The sequence below is a fragment of the Nothobranchius furzeri genome, chromosome 12, assembly GCF_043380555.1.
Source record: "Nothobranchius furzeri strain GRZ-AD chromosome 12, NfurGRZ-RIMD1, whole genome shotgun sequence".
NCBI lineage: Eukaryota > Metazoa > Chordata > Actinopteri > Cyprinodontiformes > Nothobranchiidae > Nothobranchius > Nothobranchius furzeri.
In genome coordinates this window covers 56,952,220-56,964,229 of record NC_091752.1, presented here as the reverse complement: position 1 = coordinate 56,964,229, position 12,010 = coordinate 56,952,220, and the positions used below count along the sequence as shown (strand labels likewise).

The 12,010-nt window shown below is 43.3% G+C and overlaps 1 protein-coding gene across 1 annotated transcript; it reads left to right on the top strand.

Annotated features, from left to right (window-relative positions):
- Positions 1 to 311: 311 nt before the first annotated feature.
- cdr2a (cerebellar degeneration-related protein 2a) lies at positions 312 to 5,027 on the top strand. Its single transcript, XM_015945626.3, has 7 exons — positions 312 to 535; positions 1,616 to 1,728; positions 2,614 to 2,762; positions 2,855 to 3,031; positions 3,731 to 4,039; positions 4,123 to 4,393; positions 4,488 to 5,027. Exons 1-7 carry the CDS (start codon positions 454 to 456, stop codon positions 4,764 to 4,766), a joined length of 1,380 nt encoding a protein of 459 aa, XP_015801112.3. The 5' UTR covers positions 312 to 453; the 3' UTR covers positions 4,767 to 5,027.
- The last annotated feature ends 6,983 nt before the right edge of the window (positions 5,028 to 12,010 follow it).

Below are 12,010 nucleotides of genomic sequence, written 5' to 3'. Positions count from 1 at the left end.
AATATTTGATTGGATAGCAGTATGCAACGCGTCCACTTGCTGCTCTATGATTGGACATAAAATACGCCAGTCAAAGATGGGAGGAAGCTACGAATTTTTATTGAATTTGAATAATAATTATTTGCTATTGCTGATTTTAAGTGGTTAATAATTAAGACTGATAATAATAAAAAATAACAAATCCAGAGACATTTATTCATGGGTAAAAAAAAAACAACAACATTTAGCTGTCGTTTGGTTATTCTGCCCCCTACCGGTTACTGGGGGTAGTTTGAGGATTTGCCACGTTTCTGTGGACGACCGAGTTAAAGCCGATGGTTAAAGCCTGTCACACACCCCGACAGGATGTAGTTTACTTTTGTCTGCAGCCGACGGAGGACAGCGGGACGAGTCCAGGCAGCCTCTCCAGGACTTTCTGCCAGGTGAAGACTTGTCGAGCCCCACAGGCTGAACATGTTGACCGACATGATTTTGGAGGAAGAGTTTGAGAAGAACGGGGAACCCGGCTGGTACAACCAGCAGGACCTCGAAGACGGTAAGAGGACGCACCCAGACGGGCTCTTACTCCATCAGTGGAGCAAAGACACCACTACTACCTCTTTTGATTTAACATTTTCTTTGCTGTTCATACGTAGTAGAAAGGCCCACTGAAGATCACATGTTTACACAGGGAAAATGAAAACAAAGTTTATGTTAATTTTGTGAATCGTGATCGCTGCGATCATGTGGTAAAATCTGGAAGAAACTTCACTGGTCAGGGTTTCCTGAAGCTCTCCCAGCTCCTGTGTTTATTGTTATGCTGCTAAAGAATTAATGATATAAAGCTGGAGTAACCAAATAAATCATTGAATCAATTGAAATGGTTTAAAAGTTAAATGACAGAAATGTAAATATAACAAATTAAAGAAATAATTTGTTTAATTTACAGTGTGGTCACGTTTTAAACCGTATGTAATGCTACAATGTGCAAAACTATTTTGTTTGATTTGTACAAAAAACAATTAGATTCCTCCTATTTTTTCATTTAATTTTAAATTTAATAACTTTTTATAAAAATAACTGAATAAGAAGCAAACTGAGCACATGATCCTTATTTTAGCGTTGTTTTATAATGAGTACATAATTCATAATAAGTCAATCTCTAATTTATTTAACATGTTAACTACTTAAGAACATAATTGTTATTTGAAACTTTAATCTGTTCTTTTTTAAACAGATAAACAGCTATATTCCTGCTGGAGTTGTGAGTCAAACTTGGAATCATTTTCAGGATTGACCATTCTCCGTTTTTCTGAGTAATAAAGGTCATCTGAGTTTATTCAAGTGGAATAAAAAGTGTCCGTTTGTGCAGATGCATCCTATCCACCTACTTTACAAACAACATAAATTAACAGTTTTATTTGAGGCCAAAACCACTGATTTAGTGGCATTCCTTCTTCCTGTAGCCCCACCGGGGGCTGGCTTTAGTCTGGATTAGTGGGAAAAGCTGCTCTTGACGAGGCCGTTTGGTGTTTCAACATCCATTTCTAACACGAACCTGCTTGATTTAGCTTCCACTATTTCATTGTGACGAGGTTAAAAACCGTGTCTTAACATTGTACTCTGTTTTGTTTAGATCTGCATTTGGCAGCCGAGCTGGGTAAAAGCCTCCTGGAGAGAAACCAGGACCTGGAGCAGGCCCTGCAGCAGATGTACTCCACCAACGAGGAGCAGCTGCAGGAGATCGAGGTGGAAATGAGCCTCCAGCGCCACTAAACCCGTGTTTGTGTGTCCAAACAATCACAGCCATAATTCCTGTCTGTCTATGCATGTCTTAATAGATTTAATTAAAATAATCCAGGATTAGATGATTCAGGCAGAGAAGTCCACGTTCACAAAGCAGTCTGATCCTGGTCTGACCTAATGAGCCACTTGGCAGAATCTTAGTCAACCTAATTATCTAAAAACTCTCACCAGTTTCTCTCTGGTTCAACCTCTGGACAAAACTCCGGGGTTTTGTTCGGTATGAGCGGTTTGTTAAATGTTAATCTTCTATTCTCAAACCAGTGTTCTTTGCCAGGTATTGAGTTCTGCTAAAGCAGTTTGCGGGTTAAGCTTCTGAACGAACACAGTTACATTTTAGCGGCGGGACATTTAGACACGCGGCTGGAGGCCGCGTCGCTCAGTGGGTCAACGACGATAAGACTCTTAATTTGTTTACAGACGTGAGAAAGCTGAGGCTCGAGGATTTCTTCAGGTTGATGTGTTAATCCCAAAACGTCTCAGTGACCCTCACGCTAATGCGGTGTCTGGCGCTGAACGTGCAAAATGAAAGCTGCTTGTACACGTGAGTGTGAGCATGTGCTTCTGTTTGGCTAGATTAAAAAGGATTCAGGAGGAGGGATGTCTCTGCAAGAAAAAGTCACTGAAAGTATGTCTTAGTGGAGTTTTAGGTGCTCAGCTGAATCATCAAGCTACAACTATGGCTCCTTGTTCTAGATGTGTTTACTTACAGGACTATGAGTCGATGTGAGAGAAGGAATCAAATCTTTTAAAGCATACAGAAGAGCAATTTCTTTTTTTGGTCTATAAGCATCTATACAAATGACAAAACTCGCCTCTGTCTTGCTACAGTACCTGACTAAACAGGTGGAGCTGCTGCGTCAGATGAACGACCAACACTCCAAAGTGTACGAGCAGCTGGACATGGCCGCCAGGGACGTGGAGCAAAGCAACCAGAGGCTAGTGCACGACAACCGCCTGGCTCAGCACAAGATCCACAGGTGAGTCATCTGGTTAGCATCACTCATTTCACCTAAATATTCACTTTCACGTGGCAATGAGGCCCACGTGTTCAAGAACGTGTTCCGTTCAGTTTGACAGAGACAATCGAGGGGCTTCAGACCCTGATGGAGGAGCTGCAGACCCAGGTGGAGGAGCTGAAGACGGCGCAGGCAGAGAGAAACAAGAGGGAGCTGGCTGAGCAGCGACGCTGCCTCGGAGCTCAGAGTGTGTCCTGTCTCAAAGAGCTGTACGACCTGCAGCAGGACAGGTAGAACACACACACACACACACACTGCAGGGTTAACAGTGTTATTAAAAATCATCTGCTTCACACATCTTCTGGCTTTTTTTCATTAACAGTTGAATGAAAACTTTGGCTCACTTGATTCTGCTTTCAGATTTAAGGATTTTAGAAAAGCGAGCTGCAGGTCACACTCGGGTCTGAGCTTGTTCGGTGCAGGTCACTCAGAGCAGACCCTTCAGTTGGGTCATAATCCACAGAACAAGGAAGTTAACCCTTCCTTATTGTGCAAACACACCGACACACACAACTGCTGCTTGTTTGGGAAAATTTGCAGGTGTTTAAAATGTTAATAAAAAAAATCATGAATACAAAAATTAAAAGGTTTAAAAAAATATTTAAAATACATTGAAATTCTACATTCTAATCCAGGGGTATTGAATATCCAGCATGTTTTGGTTTTAACGCTGCTTCAACACTGATTTCAATCAGCAGGTGATTAACAGGCTTCTGCAGAGCCTGATGAGCTGCTGCACAGGTCATTCAACCACTGAATCAAGTGTGTTGGAGCAGAGAAACCACCAAAACGAGCTGGATACCGGCCCTCCACGACCAGGATTGAAAACCCCTGAATTAATCTCTTAATTAAATGGTTTTTTTTGTACTTTAATATTATCTGCCTCCCTGCCAGGCTTCATAAATGACCCAAATGCCCTGTTGGTTCAGGTTCAGGTATCCCACTCAAAGCGATGGACTTTGGTCAACACAGAGCTTCTTCTGTGGAAGAGACAGACCTCTAGACCTGGAGGAGGAAAGCCAGGCTCTTCAGCACTCCATCCAAACTCTTAAGAAGCAGATAGCTGCGGAGCGAAGTCGCCGGGAGGCTGTGGAGCGGGAGAATGAGTTCACGTCTCAGGAGAACAGGACTCTGGAGGAACGTCTAGATCTGCTGGTGGGGTGCCGGGCCAGGCAGATGGAGCTGGAGGAGGAAGTGGAGCAGCTGAGGGTTCTGAGGCGTTCAGAGTGTGCCAGCAGGTTGGAACTGATTCGTCTGCCACTCAGGGGTAGAATGTTTAATGGATAGTCGTGGTAAATATGTCTCTTTTTACTCTCACCAGCGTTGGAAGAGCTGAACAGCTGCTGCTGCCTGAAATGGTATTTTTTGCCTCAGAGGAAAGGCAGAAGGAGGCGGAGGAGACGTCTGAAAAGGCTGAAGAGCAGAGCACACACGGCCGACAGAGGTGTAACAGCGATGGCATCTTAAAAGCAACCAACACCGACGAGATTCGCCGAGTCCACGAGCGGCTGTGCATCAGACGAGCAGAGGCTGTGAAACAGAGAGGAGTCTCTCTGCTCAACGAGGTGGATGCTCAGTACAGCGCGCTGCAGGTGGTGTATTCACGACACCCTGGACTGCATTATAAACATTTCCCCAAAGGCTGACCCAGTAGTGTGGTTTAACTCCTGTTACTGTGTTATTTAGGTGAAATATGATGAGCTGCTGCAGCGATGCCAGCTGACCTCAGATGACCTCAGTCATAAATCCATCCAGACCTCTGGTGGTCTGCCCGGCAGCCCCTGGGTGCGCCGCCGCCTGTCCAGCTCGGCTGCTTTTTCCGGGCTAGTGGGCGCTCCTGAAGATGGCCATCAGCCCGAGTACAAGCTGCTCTTCAAGGAGATCTTCACTTGCATCCAAAAGACCAAAGAGGACCTCAGTGAGAACCTGCGTCCCACCAGCGATTGCTGTGGTTCTGCTGAATGAGTGTCAGTCCGGAGCCCAGGAGTCCGTCTCATTTGTGTCCACGAGGGCAGAAGCTCTGGGGTCGCTTGTTTAGGAAACAAGATGCTGTGATGTTTTCATTCACTCTTTATAACAGGTTACTTCCTAGGTGCTATTTAGTATAGAAATTAAAACAAATATTTTATATAAAAAATCAGATTATTAATGCAGATAGAAAATGTTGTATTGTGAAAAGTTTTGAACCAATCAATCAATACTTTATTAATCCCAGAGGGAAATTAGAGTTTCAGTACACACAATTCAGAGATCAGACATACATGGGAAAGACACATAACAAGAATTGGTGACTGTGGTCATTCGCAACCCTGAGTTGCGCTACCTTAATAGAGATAAGAGGGTAACATGAGGATTGGTTAAGGTGGAGGGAAAAAAGGCACTTAAGAGTTACCCTCCACCGGGAGGGCAGCTTTGCTCTGCAAAAAACACCTCAAACATATATGCAACAGACTTCAGACAACACAACATAACATGAGACTCCAATAAGAAGGGGGGGGGGGGGGGGGGGGGGTTCTGGGACCCTGTTTCCCCCAGCGAGAGCAGCCATCTACGGCGCTCATCTGCTGTACAGTCACAGGTGGGAGGGAGATCTCGGGAGAAGCAAAGAGGACATTGACTCCTGCAGGTTGATAGGTTGATGACCTCGCCAGGCTGAAGTCCCTCGGGGGGGGGTGGGGGGGGGGGGTGGGGGGGGGGGGTTGGTAGGTTGGGTTTTCACAGCATCTGTCTGCATTCCTTCGTGGGGGTTTTATTTGCTCACCGCTCAAGGCTACCAGGGCGTCAGATTCAGATAACAAGACTTTGTTTGGGTCAGGCTGTGATAATTTTCCTCTCTGCCTTCAGTCTTTAAACTGATCATTTCCAGTCCTTCAGTGAAGCCAATTCTGGGTTTTTAAACCTGTCCATACCGTCCGGTGACTCTCTCTGAGATGACATCCGGTTTGCGCACTTATACCGGTTTCGCAGCTAGAACAATGCCCAGCATATGATTCACCTCGAGTAACGTCCCAGTCTGAGAAGTCTTCACACGGACGGTGCTTTCCGTGGGTGCGGGTCGCCCTCCAATTGCTCCCGTCTTCCCAAATTTCCAGAAAACCAGATATCCTCCCACTCCAATCAGGAGAAATCTAGTGATCATCAGACCGAATATCCACACGTCTTCGACATCCTCAATGGACAGCTGGCTGAGGCATATGATCTTCTATTCCTTATGGGAATCCAAAATATACCCCACCGGGTGTGTTCCACTAATTTCTTTATTCTGAAGAACCCAAAATCCCTGCATCAGGTTTAGAGCTGACATCTGTTTGTTGGTGTTAAAATATGACTTTTCTAAATGTCAGCTTGCATTATTGTATTTATAGTTTATTCAACTAAACAAAGTAGGAACAAACTGTTTTGTGAAAGACTTCATTAATTAGCTTTATAATTGTTTTAAAAAATCTAAAAATGAGTCAAATCAGCAAAGTTAAAACATTCAGGCAGCCTGAACTATGGATCATGATTACTAAAAACAATCAATACGTTTCAGATTTTTGGAAGGAAAATATTGAAGAAATGCACAGTATTGTGGATTTAGACTAGTTTTTAAGCTCTTAAGTATTAAATCTACCTGCAGTGTTTCTATAATGTATGATGGCTTAGGCAGAAACAGGACTCATGTAGCATCACAGTTTTACATGTTTGTGTTTACACAGAAACATGTAACTAGATGAGTACAGATTATATTTAATCAGGGATTTGTATTAATTGAAAAAACTTTATTTTTTTATTGTCATCAAGTTTTATCACCTTTAAAATTGTAAGTGAACACTGGAAAACGTACCTTTTTTTTCCGTACGTCTGACGGGTGTCTGATCAGCAGCACGACGCATACACGCTGTTTTATATGTTACTGATCGTATTTCTGCTTCATTTATTAATAGAAGATTAAATAGATTTTATTCTTTGTATAAAGCAGATTACATTCAAACCTTATATATATATATATTTTAAACCTAGTTATGAAACATTCCCCCCAGCATTTCACCAGATTACCTTCAAGTAGCCCTAAACCCACCAAAGCTCTGAACAAAAGGATTACACTCCAAACTGTTGATACATTCAGACTCTAATAATCTTACCTGAAACCAGCAGGCAAATGTTTAATAAATAACATCATAATGAAGAATCACACAAATGTGAGACATTAGTCAGTCAACCATAAAAGAAGTTGTATTTTTTTCATGTTCAGGAGCCTCATTTATCAAGCTTGCTTACGCACAAAACGGGGTCGGAAAACTGCGTAAGCAACTTTCCACGCAAACTTTGGGATTTATGAAAGAAAGCTTAGTGGAAAAATGTGCGCAACTTTAAGTTGACTAAGGACCTGTCTTACGCACATTTTGGACATGGAGAGCACCTGCAGTGCTGCTGCTGAGAAGGATACAATTATGAAGTCCTGCAGCATTATCACTTGTACTCTTCGTTTTCACACAGAACAAGACCCCCCCACACGCACACACACACGCACGCACACATACATGGCCTGAAGCGCAGAATACAGAATGCAGAATATCAGTAGGGGGACAGATTGAGACAGAATCATGCGTCTGTGACAGTGTGTCCTGTCGCTGTGACCCGATTGATCATGCGCCCTGGCTACTTGTACAGGGGAGATCTCCGTTTGGGTGGCTGGTTAGCACTTGTAACTTTCACCTAGGAGTCTCGGGATCAAATTCCGATTGGACCATTTTTTTTTATATCCGCCACAGATCTCTCTGAAGAATTCACAACATTGACGGCTTCAGCAACGCTGTGTCACTGTGTGGATTTTCTTTTATTTGTTTTGCAAAAGCACTTCCTTTCATTTCTCCACCTCACCCACAGGTACCTCAATTTCTGCTTCTGTGAAATTGTGCTTCCTTGATCTGCCATGATCTACGGTCGCCATGTCACTGGCGGAGCGCTGCAACAGCCGGCTTATGTATATGCATGAGATCCACAAGGCACTTTGCATTGACTATTTATGGCAGTAAGTGGGCGTGGTGAGGACGGGATGTGACCAAAAAGCAGCTGAGAAACATTCTCGTTAGTCTCCGATTTATGAAGCGGAAATTGCGTGCAGTTGTGTGTACTCTGTTTGATAGATCACAAACCTACTTGGTGTAAGTACTTTTTTTTTTTTGCTGTGCTTAAGTACGGTTTTAGTAAGGATTCTACACAATGTTTGATAAATGAGACCCCAGAACAGTAAAAACTTCTTTCTGGAATATTTCTCTTATCCGATGACACCATCTAGTGGCTGACAAGCATATCACACTCAATGTTTATAAATGTGCTTCTGGGCTAAAACTCGTTGTTTTACGAGTATTATTCTCATGTCATGTTGTATTCTCATATATTTTAGACTTTCTTGGCCGTGAAAAGTTCATCAACTCTGCATCAGCTGAGGTACTTCCTTAAATTTGAAGCAAGTAAGCGGTAGTCTAATGCTATTGGTTAGTTCTGGTCGGTGATCAGTTTCCTATTGCATGGAGCTCTGTGGGGCTTAGCAAAAAAAAAGACATTGCTTACATTATATCACAGTACATGAAATGATTTTATGGATTTCTGACAAATACATAATTTCTGAAAGGGGGAAAACTCCGGAAAGATATGGGTTTTTGATGGAAGCGATCTCTTACTGAATTTAAAGAATCACAGTATGTTTATAATATGTATGCACTAATTACAAGATTCTGTAATTATTATTCTCTAATATATCACTTTCATTGCACTGGAAATAAAGTTTTTTTTAAACCACATAACCCCCTAAAAAAAGAATAAGTTAACCAGTGGTGCCCCCAGAAAAGTTTCCTAGGGGTGGCCATGGGGGCAGAAAAGATTTTGAGGTGGTACACCAAATTAGTCCTTGTGGTAACTCTAAAGCCTGATTCATGCTTAAGCAAAGGCACATTTGCACCCCCGCTGATGCAGCGTCGTATCTCCTCTATTCATACTGGCCCGACCCTGTTGCAAAGAAATTCTCTGCCAAAACAACAGAGGGCGCACTCCTATGCAGGTGTGCATACTCTTGTAGTGACGTGTCTGCCCTACTACCATTTACTATTTGCGACGCACATACACTCGCAAAAAGATGGACGACAGGAGCTGCTTGAGCTAGAGGAACAACAACTGTTATTAGAAAGAGCACAGCGAGAACGGCGAAGGAAGAGGCGTCAGTGGAGTGCCCGTCCATTGTCAATACTCGTGCTGTTAACATTTTTTAAGGAAAGCTACATCGTGCCGGAAATGACGTTGGGTTGTTTGGCTGACCAATAACAGACGTCCAGCATACAACGCGGCTGTGGGATGTTTAGAAAATAGAGCTCGACTCCAACCGACGATCCAACAGTGTTGGATCGCCCATACGACGTTGCATCGTGGCAATCCAACAGATCTGACATGCTGGAGCAGTGTCAGTATAATCAGCCTTAAATTTTAGCCTGTAGTGATGCAATAAATGCTCCTTTATTTGTTTTCATATAAAATGTAAATAAATGTATGGTTTGTGTGAACATTAAAGGTATAGCAGAGGGTGTTTTTTTTTGTCCGAGTGGATCTTTTGAATCATTGGTCCGCATAACTGTCAATCATTCTTGTGAAGCCTTCGTCGTACGGGCGCGTTGCCGGGTTAGTTTTCTCTTCCTGCGCATGTGCAATCTGTTTATGTGTAGAGCGATATGCCTTCATTCCTCACTGTTCTCACTGGGTTCTTTTGAAAATGGTGGAGGGTCGCAAGAGAAGAAGTGTCTTAGAAGTCTATGATAAGAAGAGAAAGGCCTCCAAAGTGAGAAATAAGACCAGAGTTTTTTAGGAGACTCTTCAATGATGGCGTGCACTGAAAGTGAAGGTTGGGCTCCCCACAGATGCCTCTATCGCCGGTTTTCTGCTCAACAGGTAAGCTAAAGTTTTGCATGCTATTTGGAGAAATTCATTTCAGATACTGCTAGAAGAAGTGCTACAAGGGTGGCAGCTACTTGTAAACAGAGCATGCATTTTTTTCAAAACATGGAGAGGGTGGTTCTTTCCTGAAACTCAGAAACATCCTTTAGTTTTAATATTCCCAAGAGGACAACAATAAATATTAAACGTTTTAAAAGCCTTATCAATGATAAAACTGCTAAAATATTTTCTTCTACATAGCTAAAAACAAAAGTGTAGTACCGTCTTTCAGACATCGGAGGGTGGCAACTCCCCATCGTCCCTTTGATTCTAATGTTTTAAGAAACTAGAGTGTTGTTCTAGCATTAGCCAGCAGAGGGCGCGTAGTCCCAGTTCTTTCTACGCAACAAAACAGCATAGCTAGCTGGACTTGCCACCACACAACCAGTGTGTTTAACACTGGTGTATAAATGCACTTTTACTTTGTTTTAGCTACAAGAAATAATAATTGATAATAAAAGAAAATGTCTCTTAGAACAACTTTCCCTGTGACCAACACCAAAATGCTATAGATTTTATTTTATTTTAGAGAAAGTATCTATTACAGAAAGTTTCTATTCAGTAACTCTTACAACTTTATATTTCCAGTTTCATCTTCTCCTTCTACTCCTACTCCTCTCTAATTTTAATATTCCCAAGAAGACAAGAACGATTTAAAATTTTAAACCTTCATTAATGAAAAGGAGGCTAAAATATTCTCTTCTAAATGGCAAAAAAATCAAATGTGTAGTACCCACTTTCAGACAAATGGAGAGCGGCAATGCTCCATCTTATTTTTTTCTGTCATGTTCTTAGAAACTAGCGTGCAGTTCTAGCTTTAGCCAGCAGAGGGCGAAAATCCCCCACTCTTTCGATGCAACAAAACAGTGTAGCTAGATGAGACTGCCCATTGGAGGGGATTGTCCTTATACTTAGCTGTGACAGTGGCGGATTTAGTAATTTGGGGGCTCAAGGCGAACACAGACATGGGCCCCCCTTACACTGCAAAACTCTCCCCTCTTCTGACATGAGTTAGAGTTTTCCGTAAGTAAAATGATATTTTTGTATTTTAGGTCACTGCCGCTCTTGCACTAGATGAACTTAGATTTCAACATGTACTATTTAACCATGACATTTAATTGTAATAGGGTAAAACCCAGCGCATTTAACATAACGCTGCATTTTAGAAAATGGGTAGAAGTATAACATGTTGGTGGAGCTGGGTTCCGACTATTGGTATGGTCCCCTCCCCGCGGCTCGGTGCATCTCTGATTGCCACGGCGCTTGTCTGCTGCACGGGCTGCCGGCTTGTGGAGCTCTCAGATGGAAACCGATGTTTTCCACCCGGTTCTCCCCAGCGGCAGCTCTGCGCATCTCTGATTGCCGCGGCGCTTGTCTGCTGTGCGGGTGCTGGCTTGTGGAGCTCTCGGAGACCTCTGTGTTCCACCCGGTTTTACCCAGCAGACGGCCCAGCGTATCCAGCGCCGGCGCTCCGCACAGGCACACCACGCACAGCGCGTAGGGCACCACGCCGGGGGAGGGGCACCAAACTCAAGCTTATGAAAAAAATAATATGTATATGATACAGACAGATTTCAATTAGAAGATGTGCAAAGCAAGTTAACAGCATGTTTACAGAGAGAAAACAATACAAAACGGAAAGGAGATGGACCGGGTCGCACCGTCAACCCCCCCCCCCCCCCCCCCCCCCCACACACACACACACACACACACACACACACACACACCCCGGCGGAGGATGCAGCGCAGCGGGCACGGTCATGGCTCCGAAAAGGCTGCAGGAGTCCAGGGCAGTAAATAGACAAAAGAAGAAACAGCGGGATGATGCTGTTGCTTCGATTGTAGGTAAGACAAGTATTTAAATGGAAATTCTTCATTTTTTTTAATCTATTCCTAATTCTAAACACGTGTGGTCAAGTTCAGAGGGTCGTTTGACCTAGCTTAAATTCAGACTTGTTACTGCTGTTAATTAATCGGTTTTTGGTCAAATTTTGCCAAGTTTGGTATAAGCATGCTGCTTTTCAGGACTTTTATTTGGTGTTTTTCGTTCTCTGCTTCCGTACATTTGACATTTTGACTCTCTGCGTGGTCTGGGCAGATTTCGTTCTCTGCTTCTCCAGTCTGTTAAAAGTATATAACGCGCCACTTTGTCCCGCAGTCTCCCGTCCGCCTACCGGGCGTTCATAGCTGAGTGAGAGAGGCTGAGAGGGAGAGAAACTCAGAGAAGCTTTAGAGCTTTTTTA